Source organism: Lepidochelys kempii, chromosome 9, assembly GCF_965140265.1.
Source record: "Lepidochelys kempii isolate rLepKem1 chromosome 9, rLepKem1.hap2, whole genome shotgun sequence".
Classification (NCBI taxonomy): Eukaryota; Metazoa; Chordata; order Testudines; family Cheloniidae; genus Lepidochelys; species Lepidochelys kempii.
The window spans coordinates 14,070,021-14,093,955 of NC_133264.1; the positions used below are offsets into that span (position 1 = coordinate 14,070,021).

The 23,935-nt window shown below is 41.1% G+C and overlaps 1 protein-coding gene across 9 annotated transcripts in view; it reads right to left on the bottom strand.

The window, feature by feature from the left end:
* NAALADL2 (N-acetylated alpha-linked acidic dipeptidase like 2) overlaps nucleotides 1–23,935 on the bottom strand; it is a 913,317-nt gene that overhangs the window by 680,790 nt on the left and 208,592 nt on the right. For 4 of the 9 annotated variants that reach the window (XM_073359347.1, XM_073359353.1, XM_073359354.1 and 1 more), the window contains exon 1: nucleotides 225–268. The exons of 4 other annotated variants lie outside the window; for them this stretch is intronic. In XM_073359347.1, coding sequence (XP_073215448.1) covers nucleotides 225–267 — 43 coding nt within the window. In that variant the 5' untranslated portion in view covers nucleotide 268. Of the gene's footprint in view, nucleotides 1–224; nucleotides 269–292; nucleotides 336–23,935 lie in introns of those variants that run through there. One more of the 9 variants, XM_073359352.1, reaches the window with a different exon arrangement.

Genomic DNA, 23,935 nt, shown 5'->3' on the forward strand with positions numbered 1-23,935 from the left:
TTAATGCAGCATTTCACAAAAAAAGAACAGGCTGCAAGCCCCAAAATTTGGCTTTCCTTCTTTCTCCCAAAATGCTTGCACATGCAGAAACAAGTCACCTTCTGTATGTCAAGCAGCACATGTTGCTGTTGCTGAAAGCAAAACAGAAACATACATCCACAGTGACTAACTGAATACCTACTCTTTCAGACAAGGAAGCTGTTTCACACATTGTGTGCACTTACCTTGCAGGGATCTATTAGGTAAACTTGTTACATTCTCTCCCATTTTTTAAAAAAAAAAAAATCTTTACCAAGAAGCCAAGCAGTCTCAAGTTGAGTCAGTTACTGTGCAGGTTTTGACCTCCAAACTTTCTACTGTAGCACTGTAACCGTATACCTGACTTTCTTCTGTGAATAATTAGTATTCTGCTTCCTGAGTTACCTGGGCTTGCCTGACCTGTTTCTCTATAGAGTGACATCACACCCTTTGATCTCCCATGCTGTATTAACACGTGCTTCAGACAACATTGCTTTGTCTCACTTGGGACTCTTCAGTTCATTTTCCTCAACTCATTTTTTACTTCCACCTGTTTACGCAGAAAGCTGTTTGAACAACTTTTATCATTAGCAGCTAATGTCATAGTCAAAACGCTGAAGCTTTCAGAAAGTTAGTAATTGATTTTAAAGATTCTCTGAATTTGCATTTCATAGGGGAAGCTAAAAATAAAATGTTGATGATCATGCTAGTCTATGTGGGAGAGGAACTTTACAGGCACAACTGTTAAGCACAGAGAAAGATGAAAATTTGAGATAGGGTGGCTTTCGCAACATCCTCATCAGACAATTTTTTTGCGTTTTCACAAAAATTATCTCCAAGAAAAATGATTTACCTCAACACTGCAATTTCAAGATTGTTTTTGACTGTATCATTGAAGAAGGACATACAAAAGAAGTACATACAAAACAGAAGGTTATTTTGTTTCTCTACCCTTCCCGCTCTAGCCCAAGGACACAAATGCTAAAATAATCTTAACCAAGCAGCAAGTTTGTGGTCTGAGGAAATATTTACTCTGTTCTCCTACATGAGGCAAACAACAAGCATTTCATATATTCATGCCCAATTTACCAAACAAGGATCACTGGCTTTTTAACTATTTTATTTTATTTAATCTTGACATTTACATGCATATCTATAAAATATAAAACAGTGCTGATAAACTGGAGCTACATTACTTTGAGGGAACAACAGAAACTGAATTAAATACTATTAAGGAGCTACAGCAATATTCAGCTGTGTTTAGATCACTTATGGGTATGCCTGTGCTGCAATCACGGGATGTGATTGTAGTGTGTATGGACGTACGCGAGCTAACTTTAATCTAGCTAGTATAGGTACTGGAGAGCGAACCTGCTACAGCATGGGTTTCAGCACGGGCTGTACAAGACTGCCCAGAACATTAGGAAATTGCTCGTTGGGCTGGCCTACGCTGACACCCAGGCTGCCATGACCTGAGTTAGCTAGATTAAAGCTAGCTTGGGTATGTCTACCAGTGACTGCAGTGTAGACGTACACGAGGAGTACAATCCAATCAGTAACGCTAGACATGACCACTTTCCTTACCAAACAAAAAAAAAAGCAGATTTTTTTTTATGTTGATGTTTAATGTTTTTCTTCCTCTAGCTGTAGTAGGGCACCAGAAGAATGGTTTCAGGGTGTGAACAAAAGCATAAAGAAATAACTGAGCTTAACATGCAGTATGAAGATTTCAGTGCAATCTAGGAGCTTCCCCTGATACACTAGTAACTTAATGGCATTTTATTATGTACACACTAGACAATTTCTCTTATCTATACACACACAAGTATTTTTTAACCATCCTCAAAAAACCACCACCCTATTTTAAGAGAGACAGCCTAGCACAGCAAAAAGAGCACAGACTGTGTGCCAAGACTGCTGTGTTCTACTGCAGAGTCTGTCACGAACCTGCTGTGACACCTTGGGAAACTCACCTCTCTGTGCCTCAGTTTACAATATGTAAAAGGGGAAGGCTCATACCTACCTACCTTACACAAATGCAGAGAAGCTTAGCAGATTGTCATTTACAAACTGCTCCAAGACCTTTGATTAAAGCAGAGACGACACTTAACATGTTGATAGCCAGGGGAACAAATTAAACTGCCACACAGAGGTTTTCAAACGGTGGGATACACCCCCCAGAAGATTGTTGGAGGGCGAGGGGTGAGTGGCGATGCCAGGCGGCTTTGGCCAGCGATGCCAGGCAGGGCTTGGTTGGGTTAGCTCTCCTACGGTGGGGCTCAGGGAGTGAGCGCCACCTCCACCCCTACTCGCCTCAGCAGGCCACTCAGCCTGTCTGGGTTTGGCATGCAACCAAAAAATTGGGCAGGCACCTGATCCCATATGCCTCCGCCAGGTGTTGCCTCTGGATTAAAGGCAGACGTAAATGCAATATTTTTCATTTGCACATTTATTAAGTAAGGGAATGAGATTTTCTTTCATAGAGGGATAAATAAGCACAGTTTGTAGGAAATGTGCCATACTTTAAAAAAATCTGAATGGAGAATGATATTTAGTCTCCAGAACATGGAGCACTCATTCATAAAACTTGAGCCAGGCAGAGAGAGGAAGCAGGAGTCATATACGCTTTCACCGCACAACTGTGACAAAAAATCTTCATTCCTCATCTTCAACACATACAATATTCCAAGCCACGGTCCTTCCTTGAGCAGAGAATACCATTAAGTTAAAGTATAGGGTGTGGTGGTTTTATGATGTAGCTGAAATGAGGCCCAAATGAACCCATTACACATGCTTTCCTGAACATATTACCTATACCATGATTTGTCTCCATCATAGGCGAAATCACTATGCCTCCTAGCTTCAGGAAGATGCTTTACTGAGGATAGTCCATTCCTGCTTCTCATACCAGGTTTCTCTATAAAGTACTTCCAACTGCACTGCACATTTACAAACATTAAACTCTTTGATGCCCTGTGGGAGAATTTGAATCCAATTTAGAGCTTAATCCTCTGTTCAGCCCAACAGGCTGGGCTAGAGCATGCTCATTTCTTAGCTGGAGGGAATGGTTTACGTCTATCTGAGTAACCCCTCCAGCCAATGTACTTCAAGAGTGGTATACATAAGCTACAAGAAGAGCTGTATCCAGCTGTCCTTGGCTGGAAAATGGGTCAAGTCCAATGCAAAAAGCATCTATGGCTAAATCCTACTTTCAGCCAGGTTACCAGGCCCTGTACTAGGACTGTCAAGGTAGGACGGATGGCATCCTCCCGCCAGGAACAATGGGCCTGAGTTCGCTCAGCTGACTATGGGGCTAGCTGGCTCAGCCCTGAGGCCAGTTAATGAACCTAGCTGGGATGCAGCAGAATAATCTGATTGGCCAGCCCACCCTATTGACTGCAAGGAGCCTGGAGTTCTATATTTAATCTCAGCAGCAGCGTGTCACTGGCTACCCAATGCTCACATCCCCAGCTGTGATGGTTCCTGCTCCGGCCTTGTTCTCAGCCTTGCTCCAGTCCTGCTCCTATCCTAGTCAAGTCTGCTCCCCTGCTTGGTTCCTGATCCTTTGCTCTGACTCTCAGCTCTGACACCAGGTTCCTGACTCTGGCTCTGACCGCTGGCCTCTCACCACTAACCCTGACTGCCCATGCCCCAGTCCGTGACAACCCCTGCCTATGTTACAGACGGCTAGTGGAGCTGCTCTGTGGTTTTTGTGCACCCCTCCACCCTCTATGCAACCTGAAAATCCCTGTGCACTGGATTGCTCCATGGCACACAGAGGGTACTAACCTGCCCCTCATTCCTATGCTGTCCCCTTGTAGAGAAGATCCTCACTAGTTCAGGGCTCTCCCCTCTCATGCATGGGGAGCATGATTTGCTCAATATTAAAGACACTGTCAGTGAAAAAAAAATGTAACTCCGGAATCCCAATTAGGTTCTCTATTGCAAAATATGCGGTATTTTGTTATCATTCTGTCTACATTTGTCTCTCTCTCACACACACATACACCCTGAGAGCAAGGAAGCACCCAAATGTCTCATTCTATTACCATTTCTAAAAAAAGGGGAAATTATAATGATTTGTATGTTCTTTTACAGCTGTGCAGAGGTTGTATTTTTCCTTTGAAGACTAGGCACTCAGTTTTTTCCAGCAATGAAAAAAGAAGTTGAAGCAACAAAGAGAAATGTTCATGCTAGCTGTTGAGTGCTGACATTCTGCATTTAGCATCATGATTCTCTCTGATTTTAAGCTTTTAGCACCTACTAAAGTGTTTTGTGGCTTTTCAGGTTCCGAAATTTTATCACATCACCTTCTGTTGATTTTTTAAAAATATATTTAAGCTTCTGAGAGTTAAGGGAATGACAGTTTTGAAAAGGTTTCTTCTATTTTAAAAGAAACCTACAGTCAGAAACAATGCAAAAAGGACTGGAATACAGTTGTTTTCACACTCTCTTTTCAACAACTGCTTCTAGTGGGGAGAGGTGGTTAGGTCCATTTTATGTTCTCCTAAAACTATTCATTGTGCTCAATTATGTGTAGCAATTTAAATGGGCTGTTTCCCAAAGAAGGGAAATATAGTTTGCTAGGGTGTAAAACTAGTTTTTAATTATATTTCTGTTGAAGGAGAAAAGGTAAATGTTGACCCGTATGCAGATACAAAACATGAGTGTGTAAAAAAGGAAAATAACAAATCAGAGATATAGCAGGTGCTCCTGAAAGTTGAGTACTCCCCACCTACAGAAATTAAGCTTACTCTGACATTTGAAAACTGGCATGTGCCCAAGTAGCCTGGGGAAGTTTCTACAACACAGCAAGAACATAGGTGTGTCAAGCACACTTGCTGGACTCTGAGCATCTGACACCTCCACAGATCTTCCCCAGCTTGGTATAGTTAACACTTGCTGCATATCCAGGTCTTATCTGGATGAAACATTCCCCACAAAATCAAAAACCAGCATCCAGAAACCTGATCACTAGATACCTACCAGTCAAACAATTGTTGGCTAGTCAGTTCACACAACCATACAAGGTTCCAAACTCCTAAGATACTAATACAGTAAGATCCCAAGCTTCTAATAATCTGCACAAGGTCGCTGATCAGTAGGGTGACCATATTTCCCAAAGGGAAAACAGGACATCGCATGGGGCTAGCCCGAGCCCTCCCTCCACTCTCCTGTGCAGGGCTGGCCCGAGTTGCCCACCTGAGCCCCCGCCCCCATACTGGGCTGGCGTCGCTGCTTGCTGGAGCCCTGCTTCCCCCCTGCAGGAGGCTGCAGCTGGCATCACTTGATCAAGTTGGCAAGAGCAAACAGACAAATGCTCACTTTTGCCAAAAAAAGTTGGGATGGACAGGACAGGGCTTAAAAAAGGGACTTTCCTGACAAAAACAGGATGTATGGTCACCCTACTGATCAGAAGGCCTTTTACCATCTACAATCTCTTCATAAGAAGGAGCCCACAATCTGGCTCATGTCACGCAAACCTAGCTGAATGATGCTGCAGGCCCATTATTAGCACATCAAGTCACCCACTCTACTCAAAATACACTACAGACCTAGGCCCATACAAGGCAAGAACTGACAGAGAGTAGCCATCGTATTCCAGTATAACCTCATATGCAAGAAGGATCACCTTGACACAAAATCCTTTGAGGGAATCCAGCAGCTTTGCAGATCCACAGATCCACAGAGTAGTCCAAACGAGCAGACTACTAATCCCAAAAGCAAAGGTTTCCTACAGGAGCTGCCTGAGATGCTGTCTGGCATGGTGATAAAGCTCTCAAGTCTTGTTTTCATTGGAGACTTCCAACATCTGAGAACACCTCTGATGCAATGGCCCTACTTACTAATTTCTGCATACATTCTGACGAATCATATTTTGGACCAGATTTTAGGACTGGATGGAGCTAAAGGGAAGACAAGAAACACCCCACTTATCTCTGGACAAGCCTCTGCCTCTTTCAGGCTGAGATCAGAACCCTCACCTGCTAGCCAAATAAAGTGAATGAGTTTATGAAGGTCTATCCTGGAAGCTCATGGATCCAAATAAAATTCCATTTACCCCTTGATTATTGTAATTAATTATACACTGTGGAATTGCACCCTGAAAAAGCTTCATGTAGCTCATTCAAGACACAGCAAGCCACCCACTAAGCAACACAGAGCACCAAGCATAGATCACCCCAGTGATCTGGCTCTCTTTTCTAGTTTTGTAGGGATTGCAGAGTCAGGTTCAGTCCTCCTCTTTGAACACCTCCATAGAATAGCTCCCCGTTGCTTAGGGACCACTACACTCTATGTGCTCATGACTTCTACTGGCCGTTAGAACAATGGAACGGTCATCTTCAATAGTAAAATAAACCTGTGCAGATAACAGCTTTCTTGGCAACAGGCCCTCCACCCTAGAACTTGCTCCCAGAAATACGGCTAATGAATGTCAAAAACTTGAGGGCAAAATGCAAAACCCATTTCTGTGACATAGCCTACCCATATTAATGTCATTTCAAAACAATAGACAATAGTCCAGGTCTTCCAGTTGGAGGTAAGACAGAGAAATAGAGAAAATGATTAGTGATTTTGGGTACCCAACTTTAGACACTTTAAAGGAGTCTGATTTTCAGAAAGTGCTGAGCCTCTGAAAAACTAGGCCTCTCTCAAGATGCCTCAAGTTGGGCACGAAAACTTGAAGCACAAAAAATCACTAGTCACTTCTGAAAATCCTGGCCAACAATATGTGAAAACTTGATAATTTGCAGAGGTATTCAGATAACACACTGATTGGGATCATATTAGAATCTAGCTAGATGGATAGGTAAAAATAGACAGATTACAGTGATAGGCCAAGTGCACTCATAACTCTAGGGTACAGATGTGGGGACCCGCATGAAAGACCCCCGAAGCTCATTTCTACCAGCTTAAGTTAAAACTTCCCCAAGGCACAAAGTTTTTGCCCTTGAGTTAGGCAAACTCTGCCACCACCAAGTGATTTAACAAACAATCAGGGGAAGGACCACTTGGAGTTCCTATTTCTCCAAAATATCCTCCCAAGCCCTTACACCCCCTTTCCTGGGGAGGCTTGAGAATAAACAAGATGAGCACAAACCAGCCTTGGATTTTTAAGACCCAAAAAACCCAGTCAGATTCTTAAGAAACAGAACTTTATTAGAAAAACAAAAAAAGATAAGAGAACAACTCTGTAAGATCAGAATGGAAGATAATCTTACAGGCAATCAGATTCAAAACATAGAGAATCCCTCTAGGCAAAACCTTAAGTTACAAAAAGACACAAAAACAGGAATACACATTTCCTCCAGCACAGCGAATTTCACCAGCCAAAACAAAGAAAACCTAATGCATTTTCTAGCTAGATTACTTACTAACTTTACAGGAATTGGAAGGCTTGCATCCTTGATCTGTTCCCGGCAAAGGTATCACACAGACAGACAAAAACCTTTTTCCCCCCCTCCAGATTTGAAAGTATTTTATACCCTCATTGGTCATTTTGGGTCAGGTGCCAGCCAGGTTACCTGAGCTTCTTAACCCTTTACAGGTAAAAGGACTTTGCCTCTGGCCAGGAGGGATTTTATAGCACTGTATACAGAAAGGTGGTTAACCTTCCCTTTATATTTATGACACGGGGGAAGACATGGTGATGGCAGGTTTGTTTGTTTTATGGAGAGGAGAAGAGGGACACAAATATCTTATTTCATGCATAACATAGGAGTGTTATGGACAGAATTACAGCCCCTTTCTTTAGTCTCCTAAATTACAGCCAGTAGCTCATTCAGCCTACAACCTCTATTAAAGCTGGAGAGGAGAAAAATAGGTTTGTCCTTGTGTGTACCTGTTTTTACAGTGAAAATTGTCTAAGCATAAAGGAAGAAGAAATAGTCTTGAAACACAAGAAAATATACTTTCAATGTCCATACAAATGATAGATCAACAAAAAGGTGCCTGAACATTAGCACACACTGGCTGAGAGTCTGTGGAATTGAGTCTGAGCTACCGCAAAGTGGAGTTTATAGAATCTAGACATGAAATTACCTTCCTTCATCAAAATTAGAGGACAGGTTTAATTAATGTAATTCTGAAAGGGACCTGAGCAAATATCAATCTCCCTTTGCTCAACAGCAGAGCTGAAAATAGCATCTCCGAGTGAAATTCCCCCAGCAACTCAGGTGCTGCAGTAGGAGCCAGACACAGCTGACAGCCGCAGAGCACACACGGGGAGATGGGTGATGGGAGAGATGGTAGTGCCATGGCTTTCCTGCCTGCCTTCAGCAGATCTCACTTCTGCAAAAGGAGGTGGCAGGTGGGGCCGGGCTGGCACCAGAGTGTGGCCAGGAGGCGACAATTTTGTTTTGTGCAACTTTTGACATTTCAAATTTTGTTTTAATTTTCCATTGCGGGGGAACCAACCAAGACCTTTGGAATGTTTTTGTGAAAATGTAATTTTCAAAATGTCTGTTTTGGGATGAAAACTCAAGGGAAGGGAGACATGAGCCACAGCAGAGTGCTTCATCCCAGATCACTTGAAATCAGAGAGACTAGTCACTTTAACCTCAGTCTTCCACATCCCAGGCCAACACCCTATATAGAGTGGCCAGCTTGCCTGCAGTTTGGTGGAGCCACTGGCCATGAACTCCCACACAGGCATGCACACAAGTCACCGCTCCAGAGTTGGAGTAGCATCCTGTCTCTGGACCACAGAGATCATTTATTTTCTTTTATTTTGAAGTATTTATTATTAGAGCTAGTGGGAGATTTTTCACTATTTTTTAAAATCACAAAGTGTGGATTTATAGTCATCAAAACTTTTCGCAAAAACAGTTTTGACTAAACTTTTGTTGGGAAGGTTTCTCCAGTCTAGGATGGAACTTCTGGTTTAAGAGAGAGACAGGGAGACAGATATCCAGAATAGCCAATAGCCCATGTGGGGATAGGTGGTTGTCTCTCGTTTTTCAAGAAAACATTCAAAAGATCTAGGTTTCATTCCAATGTGGAATGAAAAGAAATATTGAAAGCCTGAAAAAAGTGCATCTGAAGAAATGGGTTTTTTACCCCAAAAGCGTATGCCCAAATAAATCTGTTAGTCTTTAAGGTGCCACTGGACTCTTCGATCTTTTTGTGGATAGACTAACACGGCTACCCCTCTGATAATTGAAAGCCTGAAATTTTTCGTGAAACATAATTCTTGTTTTACAGCCAGCCCTCTTTATTATAGCACTCATCACCACTTCAGCGTCTGAGCACTGCACAAATGCAAATGTATTAAGCATTGTACTGTTCATAAGCATTTTATCCTCATTTGAGAAACAAGAAAATAGGCACAGCGGGATTAAGTGACTTGTTCCAGGTCTCTTAGAGAGCCTGAAGCAGAGCCAGAAATGGACCTCAGATTTTCCAAGTCCTGTTCCTATGCACTAACTCCAAACTCACCCTCTCTGACTTAATTCCAACCCTCCTTCCCACCCAGTCCTTGAATGATTCCCTTGCATCTCGCCCATTAATTAGGGCTGTGTATATATGTGAGAGAAAGACAGAAATTCCCCCCAAATGAAGCAATGGCAGGCTAACGCTAACAGCAATAGCAAGCAATTTATATGCTTTCATTGCTGTCTTTATTGATACTATTTTATAGCACAAAGAAATGTAAGGAAACCAATACCACCAATTAAATGGCTACAACATTAGGACATATTTACCCAACAGTCGTGACAGTTCAGAGGTTAGTCTGTTATCCATGTGCCATATAAATACTATAAAAGGAGGAAGGTAATGGGGTTACCGGTTGAAGCTGGGAATCAGAAATCTGCTACTGACATCTCAATTCTTCTTGTGCCATCAGATGTTGCTCAGACTCTACCATGCCTGTCTATACTGGGCCACCCTTTGCACAGTGTTGTTAAGTCCCATAAATTTTCCTTTTTGGAGTAGTATTTGATGGAGGCCCCTTTTACATGTTCCCCCAACAGTCCAATGGCATGCCCATCATGACAGAAGCTCTTGCTTCATATTCTTATGTCCCCCATAGTTCCATCTTCTTTACTGACATAATGTTTGATAATGCCTCAGTTTTCCCATTTGTAAAAAGAAAACATTTTCCTCCTTTTCCTACCCTTTGTCTGGCCTGTCCATTTAGTTTGTAACTCTTCTGAGCAATAACAGTCTTGAAATATATGTACAACAGCTAATACAATGGGGCCTGATCTTAGCAGGAGCCCTTGTTATTATTTGTACTACAGTGCCAGCTAATCACTGTCTTGCACATAAGAATATTTAGCTACCTGAGGCTCAATTATTAGGGTATGGGTGGCACTTTGAGATTGCAGGAAGGTTATTATAACAACAACATGACCAGAAACATAATAAAACAGCACATCTTTTGCAAAAAATGGAAAAGGAGAGAAGTTTGACACCATAAACAGTGTAAAAAGAGAAAGCATGTTATCTGGTGATGGAACCCAAATTTAGGATGAGGGAAAAAGAGGGCTGGATTATGTAGCTAGCTATCAAATAATATTGTGTAAACTTTCTGCATGACACATGAAATGTCATCTTTGAAGAGCTCTTATGGCAAGGGAAATTGAGGTATCTCTCATAGAATTCTGAAAGTAATCTTCACCATTGGCACAATCTGCATCATCAACTGCAAGCCAATTCAGTTCAAGCCAGTAAAGCAGAATTGTTCTTTTAGCCCCCAAAATAAGTTTCTTTTCCAACCCTTTAAAGCTTTCCATCCACGCCCACTCCTAAAGGGACAAGGGTAGGTGAGAAACAGCAAGAATAAAGAGCCAACAGCTTCATGTTGGTGTCTGCAAATTCCTGTTATCAAACAATCCAGAAACAGAAAAGTAGAATGTTTTCTACCTGTTTTTAATTCTTTGGGGGGGCAAGAACTGTCTCTGTCTGTATATGTACAAGAACTAGGAAGCATCTAAACTGTACCTGACAGGGAACAATATGAGCTCTTTACGTATGAGGATTATATCGATGTCTGCTAAATATAACACAGTGAAGTCTTTTTATCCACAGCCCAGGCAGAAGACAGGCTAGCAGCATTACAAGCATCCCCTACTGCACTGTCAGTATCCTTACACTTGTCGTGTAGAAGACAGGAGAATAATTCAGTCTCTATACCCATCCAGTCCTTAGCCGCAAAATTGCATCTGACCACAGTTTTGCCAATTAATTCCAGCTGAGTGGAGGCTCATTTGTTTGGAACTTAGCTGAGACCAGATGTTAACGAGCATGTCGGACGCTAGCTGGCCAAAGCAAAGCCCTACACATTACTCTGTCTGTAAAGTGGTAACTTTGGAATGCTGCATATGATCAACTTCAAATTCTCTGGGACTATTCCTGGCATCAGTGAGCAGAACCCTATTGATTTGGGAGCAAATATGAACATCAGAAAAGTCTGATTCAGAGGAAAATCAGGGGCCCCAGACTTCTAGCTGGGTAGGCAAAGGAACCTCTGTGTTGCCTCCGCTGCTGCCCACACATATCAGAGGCAGGGGAAGGCAGGGGGCAGAGACACAGAGGGGTGAATGGAAAGGGTACGGGGAGAGCACAGAGTCCCTGATGTGGTGGAGAAGGGAAAGGAGTGGAGGTGTGGGGAGGAGGAGGAAAGAGCTCCTGGCATGAAGGAGAAGATAGGGGAATTTGCACAGAGTTCCTGACAGAGCTGTGATGGGAAAAACACCGTTACTGATTCCCAGTCCCAGCCCCACTGCCCCCCCAACTCTAACCATTAGACAAGACTCCTTCCCTATAGAAGTTATACAGAACTATACATAGTTTATAGTTTGATTGTGGGATCTAAATTCATTATAACCTGGCTTCTTTCTACACTTAATGCTTATGTTTATGGCTGAGTTGTGCACTCTTGCTTTCACAAACACAGTTTCCATTTTCATCAGGCCCTCCTCTCTAAATAGCATCTCCATAGTGCCCTCAAAACTTGGCTCACATTTACAGTAAAGAAAACAATTAGCAGGGCCATCTCTGACATTTTGTGATGGGTTTGCAAAACTATTTCTCTCACACACAGTTTCTGTGCCCCCATGATCATGCTACTTTATGTAAAGCTGCCCTGATAATCATCTCTCTGATCTTGCCGAAATTCCTAACTTAGTCCATATGATCTTTGGTTCTGTTCCCCTACACTTCTATTCCAGGACACATGGAGCTCAGCATGTAAATTTGTTTCCTACAGTACACACACAACTAATTCATGGGAACTGGGACTGCACTGCATGAAATATACACTCCTAAAAGTAGTATGTTTCTGAACCAATGCAATAATAGTAACTCACCTGGTTTGGCTATTAAAGGGCCGAGAAAGGCACATAAGATCTAGCTTAGAAACCAAAGCACCATCATAGGCGGGACATCTTACTATAAACCTTTTAGGTATAAAAGAAAAATAAGTGAACTAATATAGTATTTATTTTAAATAAAACACTACTTCTGGTGTTCAATTAATCCTTGATGAAAAGGACACCAGATGCTTGGATGTTTGAAATGGTTTCTCTAAATGTACAGAAAAGCACTTCTAAGGAAGAAAAATGTGCCTGTTCTTGAGAAAAGCTCCCTTATTTTCTTCTTTCTAATGCAGAGAAAAACAGCATTTGCTGTACTGAAAAGCATTAAAGTTTCATACATTCGCATACAAACTGACATTTGCAATACATTTTCCACACAATTATCTATGTACACTAAACATTTCCGTAAAGCTCCATTTCAGAGATAGCTTATACTGTATGGTGTTGTAAGTATAGGGTGTAATAATCTTTTTTCATATTCCGAGCAATACAAATGTTTCCCCTCCAGCAACATTGTCACTTTTGACCGATGTGAGAATTCACGAGTGGAGATGAGGCAGCCGCTTAACAAGACTTAAGGTCAGTAAGAAAATCTCTCAAATGGAACATTTTAATTAGGTCCACCAATGAAAACAAACTGCAAGGAGGTACAAGGAGAAAATAAAGGGAAAAGTTTTTTTTTTTTTAATCATTAGATATTTGTGGAAAAGAAGAAAATACGGGTCAAAGATTTCTGCAGTGCTTTTGTAAAGTAACATCCTTCCAAGTGTCACCTGCCCCCCACCCCATGTAGTTGTCAAGTAATTTTTAATTTTGTTAGGTAATAGAAACTTTTACGATAAACCATGTAGAAAATATTATAATTAAACAAATGTGTAAACTCAAAAGCACATTTAATTATGATTCCTGCTCACTATAAAAGTAGCTAGTAGGGAGCAGCAATGTGGGACACCTTTTCTAAACGGAATTAAGGTACAATTTTATACAAACCATTGTGTTCTCTATAGTTTCTTATGCCACTGTCATCCCTGTAGTATCTGAGCACCATTCCTTAGTGCATTAAGTGATGTGGCTACACATCTACCACATGTAGTTTGTTTTTATTCTCAAGGCCCCCTGGGGGGAGGAATGGATGTGCAATGGATTGCACCACTTTGCAGCAGAAAAGGGGAGTTCAAAACTTTCATGATTTTTTTAAAGAGTTTTTGGCAATCCATTTGTAAAATTTGTGTTACATCCTGTAATGCCTAAGTCGTCACATAAAGATTATGAAGATATGTACGCAGCGTTTCCAACAAATGAATTAAGTGGCTCAGGAGCCATGACACACCAGAGACAAGATGATGTCGTGGATTGGGAGTCTACGCCCAAGGTTCTGCTTCTGACCCGGCCACCACCGATGGATTTGTGACTATGGGCAAGTCCACTAACCTCTCTCTCTCCACCTCAGTTTCATTATCATTTTGGGGTTTTGTTTGTTTTTCCATAGAAAATGGTAGTTTCATCTGAATGGAAGTTTCCCCAGGAGATGTCCATTTTCTATGACATTTTCTTCAAAATAAATAAATAAATAAATGAACACTTAATTTTTCAGCAACCCAAACTTTTTGAAAATGTTTTGTTTTTTGGCAACTAAACACTGAAAAAGTTCAGCGGGTGGATGGTTTATTTGGGGTTGGGGTTTTTTTTGGCTCTACTGGCCAATTTTTTTAAGCTTTCAGGTGTCAAAAATAAAAGAAGTGGAGGTGGAAGTGGGAGGACAGTTATCAAAACCTTGAAAATTCTGTAAAAATATCAACGTTTCATGGTAAAACAACTATTTCCTGATTAGCTCTAATGCTCACCTATTTTTTGTGAAGAGTGTTGAAATATATGGTTGAAAGATACTGTACGAGTGCTATTATTTTTAGTAATATGGTGTGTAGTTCCTATTAGCAATATTTTTATTCAGTATTTATATTGTGGTAGTGTAAAAAAGTGAGAATTTTCTGTAATATTTTTATTAATCCTATGTGTGCGTCGGTTTCCCCTATATGCCGCATTGTTACCCAGTGAGTGGGAAAGGACTGTTTGCTCTCAGGGCAGGCTAAGAGACATAGGTATGAATACAGGTTTCAGAGAGGTAGCCATTTTAGTCTGTATGAGCAAAAACAACGAGGAGTCCTTGTGGCACCTTAGAAACTAACAAATTTATTTGGGCATAAGCTTTCGTGGGCTAAAACCCACTTTTAGTCTCTAAGGTGCCACAAGGACTCCTCATAGGTATGAATGTCACCTAGCTGTCTGAGACTAAATGGGTCATTGGAAAAAGACTGGCTGAAGCTGACTTTGTATCAACAGAGAATTTGTGAAGCCAATGGCAAAGTCAGTCACCAGGACCAACGATCCACATGGAGATAGCTTCCCTGCTGAGAGATGGAGAATGCTAAGCAACATCTTCCAGCTCAAGAACAAAGGACTGGAAATCTGTGAGGTGAGGGGATAAGAGTTGGAATGAGTTGGGGCTCTCTCACCAGGAGTCTAACCGTGGAGATCAGACAGAGACAGACAGAATTTGAACAACAGGGTTCACTCCAGCTTGGCTGGGCTCTGTGCTAACCAGAATGGTCTATGCTTTAACCTTCAGTTCCCTATGCTAATCTCAGTACTTTCTAAATTGTGTTCCAGTTGGCTAATAAACCCTATTGGTTGAGTGTCACTGCAAATGCTTTCGAGCTACACAGAGTTCTTCAGGTCTGGGAAAGGTACTCAGAGTATCACAGCTAAATACAAGATCAAGCAGATACTTTAGCATAAATTTGTTAGTCTCTAAGGTGCCACAAGTACTCCTTTTCTTTTAGCATAAGTAGTTAGCACATATTGTAAAGGACAGTTCAGGTGAAGTGGCCCGTTAACACCCATGTAGTCATAGGACAAAAAGGGGGATTAGTGGGTTACAGATTGTTGTAACAAGTGTCTTTATTAAGATCATGATTTTATACAGACAGCCCCTAGTTCTCAAAAGAATACATTATTATTAAAATAGTCACTAGTAACTATACAGTGCTTTTCACCTTCAAAGCTCTTTGCAAACATTAATTAATTTAATCCACACATTATTAGGTATGGAAGCTAGTAGCTCCTTAGCTGCAATCCCAGCTCTTCTGCTGACTTAAAGTGTGGCCTTGGGAGGTCACTTAGGACACATTCCTCAGCAAGTGGAAATCTTGTGCCCACAGCCAGCCAGGAGTGCCTACATTTTTCTGCTCTCCACATTTCAGTTTCCTGGTCCAGAAAACAGGGATAATAATACTAGCTTCAGTAACGCAAGTTTAGTTATGTTGCTGAACAAAGACATTGGCTTTGAAGGTGAAGTGATGAATAGAGCAGTAATGAGAAGAGGAGTACTTGTGGCACCTTAGAGACTAACAAATTTATTTGAGCATAAGCTCACAAAAGCTTATGCTCAAATAAATTTGTTAGTCTCTAAGGTGCCACAAGTACTCCTTTTCTTTTTGCGAATACAGAATAACACGGCTGCTACTCTGAGAGCAGTAATGAACTCATTTTCAGTCCATATCAAGAAAGAAAATAGAAATATTTACTCCCCCCCACTTTAATCTGGCGTTGAGTCAAAAATGAGGATTAAACAAATTAAATTTGTGTATAACAAGTTTAAACAACTGATGTATGTGAGATGATACTTTGTTAGTTGCAGGCCTGAAAACACCCCTTTAGATCTAGTATAAAGGGAAATGAAAAAAGGGATTTTGCTGCCTTTCAAAACACACCATCATTTATAATGGTAATGCGCTGCAAGAATTTTTTTGCAAAATTATATTTTTACTCTAAAATCTTTGCACTGCTAATTTCCACCAACCCTCATCTTGGTGAACATGTAGTTGTCATCAAAAGCCTGAAATCAAAGGATAAACTGACTGATGAAAGCAAGCAAGCTAAAAAAAACCTAAGGGACTGAAAAAGTCCTTTTCTAATATTTGTTGGCAAGAGAACTAAAATTCTTATAAATGCCAACTAATGCTGAACTTTATCTTACACAACTAAGAAGAAAAGCTTACCGCTCTGAAAACCACATTAAGAAGGTTGAAGTGTAGAAACCTTGGTGAAATTCAATCAAAGGTTTTTCCTCTTTTTAAAATCTATTTTTATCACTTTATTCCCTACATCCTTTTTCTCTCTTAGAAAGTGTGCTTCTTAAAAACACTAGAATGTGCAACCACTGGAATTCTGACCTAGCAAGAGCCCAGGCTGTAGTGGCAAATACAGAGTCTAAAACACAGAAAGAAAAGGAGAACTTGTGGCACCTTAGAGACTAACCAATTTAGTCTCTAAGTTGCCACAAGTCCTCCTTTTCTTTTTGCGAATACAGACTAACACGGCTGCTACTCTAAAACACAGAAGTGTATTATAAGTGGAGATTTTCAAGTCAATGGGACTTGTGCTCCTAATTCCATTAGAAACTTTTGGAAATCTACCCCATAAAGTATATATGAGGTGGATAGAATCCTTCCATTGGAAAGAGTTAACTGCTACAGACCACCCTGCCCCACAGTAGCAAATGAGGAATTTAGACAGTCAATACTGTATTAACACATTCTTTTCCTTGATGGTAGCAGGGTACTCCTATCAGCAGCTGTATCTCTGAACATACCAAGTCAGAGTGTATCTTGTGGAGCAACAAAAGCTGGCAAATGGCTCCCAGGCTAAAAAGGAAATTTCAGTGCCAGCCTAAGAGATGGTTTTGACTGACACCTGGTCCCCAAGCTGAGAGATCAGTTTTGACTAACAGTGTTAACGTAAGGAGCGAAATTGGGGCCACTTCACTGCAGATGCACTAGAGGTGAGTATAGACACAGGGATCACCTTCTGGCTCCTTATCTTCCCACAGAGAAGACAGGCAAGCAGGGCCATCCCTAGCTATTCTGGGGCCCTAAGCAGCCCCCCCGGAGGGGGGGAGGGGGAGAGGGAAATGCATGCAGGCCTCTGCTGGCGGGGGTGCTGGCATGGGGGACAGGGGGGAACCACCCCCCAGCACTCACGGGCAGCGCACCTGGGGCCGGGCCGCTGCACTTCCTGCCGCCAATGAGTGCAGGCCCAGCCCTGCTGCAGACCTCAGGGGTGGGAAGGGGCGGAGCAGGGGCTGGAGCAGCATGTGGTGCCCCAAACTTCCTGGTGCCCTACGCAGCAGCGTACTTTGTGTTTGGGTAAGGACGGCCCTGCAGGCAAGCACTCCCCGAGCACAGGGGAGGAAGTGCTGCCAGGAGCGCTGTACAGTCTGGAAAGGGGTATGCGTAGGCAGATTGCAGTCACGCCTGTAACACTACCATCCCAGCACAGTGACATGCATCAGTGGCCTGTGCTCGGCCAGTTGCAAGCTAAACCTTCTCTAAAGGTTTAGGAAGGGTCACAGGAAGTACTCTTGCAGGGCACCTAATCTTTAGGCACTTCCTTTCCCCAAAACGGTATAGTTCTGACACTAGGAATCTTAACTGAGCCCTAAAGATTCAGGCCAACATTTTCAAGTGTGCACTAAATTTGAATTCCTGGCCTGAGACACAGGGCCTGATCCTCCCCTAACTTACAATGGCGTACAATCGACGAAATTACCCCAGTGCAAGTGAAAAGTAAATCTTTTCCAAGGGACTGATTTACACATATGTTATGCGCCTGCAGGACCCATTGGCATTAATGGAAGCAGCAGGTGTACAGCGCCTCTCAAAAATCAGGCCTATGGCAGCTCAGGTAGGGGACCCAAAACTCAGGGTACCCAAAATTAGTTGACAGTAGTGAATATTTTGGCCCCAGCCTTCTGACAGGGATTGCACTACTATGTCCTGGAGCAATTGCAGACCCAGCTGGAGGGTATATATACGGATCCGTATTTATGAAGCTCTGCATTTTGAGTTATACCCTACTTTTATTATCTAAAATACAATATAAAGTATCCTTGGTCTGTCTCCACTTATTTCCTTTCCCAAATAGCACACTTTTGGAGTCCAAATTTCCCAACAATGGTGGGAAAAAATCATGTTAAAATCGTGAATTTTGCAGAACTTGGAGGATCATAAAAAACACTAAGTTATTTGCTATTTCTTTTTTGCTCACTATAGGTAGCAGGTTCAGTTTTATGGAAAAACAAGGTGGTGTAATCCACAGGGTGTAGTGTTACCTACCAATGGGGTAGGCTATAAACAGTAAATAGAAAATGTATACAGAGTATAAGTTTCTGTGGGTTGGCAGCAGTGAGAACTTTTATAAATAATATTTCGTGTAATACTTATGCCTCATCTCTCACCCACCAGCCAGCTTATTAAGGCAACACAAACATCAGGTTGTCATGGGAAACAAAACTGTTTGATGTGTGGCATCTTCCACAGATTCCAGGATTGCAGGAGCTGTGAGTTCCTGCTGAGTTCCTGGTAGGCCTGACTAGAATGTACATGGAGTGTGACAGTTTAAACAGAATAAGCCAGATTCATCTACGGTGTAGCTACCATGAAGTTATTTTTTCAGTCTTTAGAGGGCAATGTTAGCAAGTGTTTACACTGGCTCCTTCATCACCATCCATCCTCAAGAGAACCCTTGTGTCCAGCAACTCCTATTCTGCATTAAATGTAACCTTCTCCACTTCATGGCTTCAGCCTTCCCAAAAGAAGTTGGGGAAATCCCTCCCCTAGAAGGAAGACTCTATTGCTATGATCTCAGATAGGAGATCAGAAGAGAGCCACACTCAAACTCAAATGGATCAGAGGAGGTTAATTCAATTGTTTATACAGACCACTGCGATAGGCCCTGAACTTTCGCACACAGAAGTCAATCAGTTTTGCCATTGAATTAAATGGAACAAGATGAGGAAGAGAAAGCCCATAAAACAGCAGACCCCAGTAACCATAATAGCCAGCTATTTACAACAGAAGGAATTGTCTCCTTTAATCCCAGTGTTACGAGTTTGTGGTTTTGTTGCTGAAGGTCCCAGGTTTGACCCCTGCTGACAACTGATTTATATATGAGGCCACATTTCATTACATTTGTAACTCATCATCTCCCCCTTCCCAACTGCTTTTCAATTAAGGTTACCCATCACCTATGATTAAAAGAAACGCCACATTCTGGGGAACAAAAGGTTAAATGTGATGGACGTAGGAATTTGAGGTGCAAGGCAGAGAGGCTGGGGGAAGATCATTATTTTGATCTATCATGTTATTGCCATTTTGACGGAAAGCAACAAAATTGTGAGTCATACCACACTGGCTAATTGATGTCCTACGTAAACTACAGATGTTAATTCTGTCACCAGAGTGCCACACTTAATTAGGCCCCAGTGATTCACTGGAGCAAACCCTTATATATAGGGCATGATTTTTCTGAATCTGTAGCTTGACTTCTGCATACATTATTAAATTAATGTGATCCAACTGCATAAGGGTTTTTTTTTTTTTAAATGAATGCAGCCCCTGGCTGAAAGAATAATTACCATTACAAAACTGTTAGATTACAAAGATCTTCAGAATTCATTCCTTTTAGTCTGGCTAAGAAACATTTATAAGGATTTAAAATGTGCAGTCCCGAAGATAGGGATAGGATGCCCATTTTTAAAACAAACATATCCCATATAGCTTATTCCTACAATGTGTGTGTTCTTAATACCATGTAACATCAACTAGAATGTCTTACATAGAGCATTTCTGCTATGGAGTATCATTTAACACGAGCCTTTCATGCATCTCCTTTAGGATTGAAGACTATATCCATGCATTATTCCTAAAACTAATAATATATATGTTCTAGAGGAAGTAAAGACACAAACCCATATTGTCTCCAACTGGAGAAAAGCTGACTTTTAGATTAGCACAGTTCTCCCATTCTGCTGAAATTTGCAATAAGGCATTACTTTTCCCACTTCCAGTCACTATGCTGTATTTTAGAATCACACAACTATTTGCTCTGTATTTACTTAATACATAACTACTGTGTATTTCTATAGATATTTTAAGCATATTTCTATAGATGTTTTAATTCAAAACCAACACTGGGAAAGGAGATCTAAAAATAATCACACATGCCCCTTTCTGCCGTTCATATTCCTTGCATTTGTCTGATGTGCCTTAATTAATAAACTGTCTTAATATATCTGATAAGGTGGAAGGTAGGGCAAAGCAAACAGCACAGAGGCCAAATGCAAAACAAAACATTTTTCACTGAGACATTAGCTGTGTGTTCATAATTAAGGTAGAGAATCAGCATCCTTCCCATGCCATCAAATGTTGCTTACGGCACATACAAAGCTTTGGCATCTTAGGCCACTCTTTGCATGTGCTCTGTGTTGTAAAGTCCCAGGAGAAAATTAAAAGCCCAGCAAAAGAATATCTGAATGATACAGAATGAAGAAACCAATTTAAATAGGCATTTAGCAGTAAGAACAGTTATTCCACTTCATGCCAGCTGTGACTTGCAAATAAAACATACTAGTTATATGCAGACACTTTGAGGAAATTGCCACATTAGTTGGAGAGTTACCAGACATGCCAATGGAAAGGCTTTGTCTTGTATGAGTATTTTTAACTCTTGTCTCTCTGTATAGCTGTTATAGCATCATGTAGTACTGTAGTGCTATAATATAGAGAAGTAACACAATCCAGTGAACTGAGCATGATACTAGGAACCAGGAACCCCTTTAGTTCTAGCTATGGTTTTGCTCCTGCTGCATTGTGCAGTCTCAGATACACCTTTTGACTGCTCTGGGTCAGATTCTCAGATGTGGCATAGCTACTTTGTGCCACACCTCAGGTGTAACCGTCCTGGGGAGGATCACCCAACACAAGTGTGCTCTTCCCATAGTGTAGAGATACCATATCAGCTCTCACACCACCCTTTTTCCCAGCTGCCAGCATAGCTAGAGAAAAAAAGCATGGCCATATGTTCCATCATGCTGTCACCAATCTCTGACGTTGTTTGCATCACTTGTAGTTGGTTTATGTCAGAGCAGCCCTGTGTTTGCCAACTGCTGAGCTCAAAGATTTTATTCCTGAGTCACCAAAAAAAAAAAAAAAAAAAAAAAGGAAAAAACCAACCCTCAGAAGATCAAAAATCCGTTTGAGTGGCCTGGTTTACTGTCCTATACACGTTACAACAGAACATAAAAGATTGACATATACATACCAAAACAGGACAGGACAAACTATGCCTCATTAACCACAAAGTTGTATCTTCACACCCCTGCTACTCAGTCAATTTCACTGTTTGTCAAATCCTGCCATCCTTGCTCAGTCTAAACTCCCACTGAAGCCTGTAGCCAAGTCAAACACTGCTGGATAAAAGTGGATTTTTTTAAAATCACTAGAACTGCACTTTCCACTCGACCATAACTGAGTTCCACATGGGTGAAATGTACCACCTTTTTGGAAGGGGCCACTCCTTTGTACTCCTGAATGATGAACATGTTGGCTCCAAAAAGGCCAATGTAAGAAAAGCATATGGAGTGGAATGGAGCCTCTGGATCGATGCTTCACAAATCCGGTGAATGGGAATCCCTAGCACAGAGACAGCAGTTGGCAATTCCAGCCCACTGGGATGGAGCAGCACCATAGGAGGTTCGGTGCTGCTTCCCCAGAGCTCCTCCCTCAGACTCAATGGAAAATACCCACACAAACACCTGTTACTCTAGAATCATGCGGGTTTCCTGCATTGCACCTCGCAAGCCAGTTCTACTACATGCTTGAGGGAGATTTTCAAAATTGCCTAAAGGATTTAGGAGGACAAATCTGATGCTCCTAAATCCCTTATGCACGTCTGAAAATCCTGCCTTCTGTGTTTATATGTCATGAAGGTAGGACTCTCATTCACACAATACTGAGTCAAAATAGTCGAGTTCAGTTTCATAAAAGAACAGCCAATGAAAGCCTTATAGCAGTTTCCAAGGACACAATGCCAGTTCCACAAATATTTTTGATAACAGGAAACCACTAGGTTGTACACATTAGAGAAGTACCATTCTATTATATTCCTGAGCAACAAAATTAGGATTAAGAAATGATGACAGCAGCCAGTTTCTTGTTCAATTACCATAGAGTCCCATTAAAAATGCTATATAGTTTTCAGTTACCTAACAGACAAACTTTCTAGTTTGCTACAAGGTATAAAAATATAATTAGTAACTGAATTTCTGCACAAGAGGTTGTTATCCTTTGGACAATTGTGCTGATGTTCCTTTGGAAACAGTCTCGCTCTGGTTTTTAGTGCTTTTGAACAGAATATGTTTTGTGATGCAGTGAGAAAAATGTTACATTGTTTACCACTGCAGGGAGTCTCGCTACAATACAGATACAAGTAGTGCTGTATAGTGCATTCAGTTGGTATAAAGCATACTAATGACTAATGTGGGTTCAAACCAAAAAGTTGAGCCCAAATGTCCATGAACATTGAGTAAGTTTATTTCTCTTATTACTACTATTGATTCATGAAGGTGCTACCTCCATCTCCTTCAAATCTCTCCTCGAGACCCATCACAAACACAAACCCTACATCCAAACAATAATGACTGGACTGAGGGGCAGTCAGGGAGATGTTGGAGTTTTTTTTTCTTTAATTCAGATAATTAATTATGTACACAGCTAGACTATGTAATTTATCTTATTACTATTAGCCTCATTCTCTAACCAGCCTCCTATTGCTTGTGAGGATATTTGCTGCATCTTGTCTTAAATGAAAATGTAAACTCTTTGGGATACAGACTGTATTCATATTTATTAGTACAGGTACAATGTCTAGCATTGGGTCTCTGGGTGCTACAGTAGTACAAATAAATAGAAGATGAGATGATCTAACAATAGTCTAACTGGATTTTTAGTGGAAGATGGGTAAAATTTTCTTTAAGAGACTTAGATGCCTAAGTCCCATTTTCAAAAGTGATCTTGATACTTAAGACCCTAATCCTCAAAGGAATTTGAGGTGCCTAACTTCCACAGAAGTTAATGGGAGTTGGGCACCTACCTTGAGGATCTTGGTCTTAGGCACTTTTTGAGAATTTTACCCAATATGTCCAAATCCCTGAGAATACTCAATCTTCATTATTACTATTTATTATTTGTATTGCAGTAGAATCCACTGCTGGGACAAGCACTATACAAAATACAATCCAAGTGTATTGGTCTTAAATTCAGATCCAAATACTGAACCTCTTCCCCCATTTATATAGCAGGCCAAACCAAAACTTTCAAACTTTGGGTCCAAATTTTGAAGCTCAGGTGCATCACCAGTACTAATGAAGTATGCATTGCAATTCAGACACTTTAAACACTTTAATGTTAACAAAGTAAACATGTCTGAAAAATCTGGCTATATACTAATTTTTTGTGCCCAAACAGATGCACCTTGCACCCAATTTCCAGAGTAGTTTCAGCTTATAGACAACATAAAATTGGGAAACACTTCTGGAAATGTTGGATCTTGTATTTTAGCTCTTATATGTGATAACTGTAAATGAATGGGAAAGTGTTGTTAAACATAGATAAAACGAATTTGTATCTGTCTTTTCCAGAATATCCAGTGATCTCTCATTACATAGTGATACCTTGGAAACATTAACTGCTTTCTTA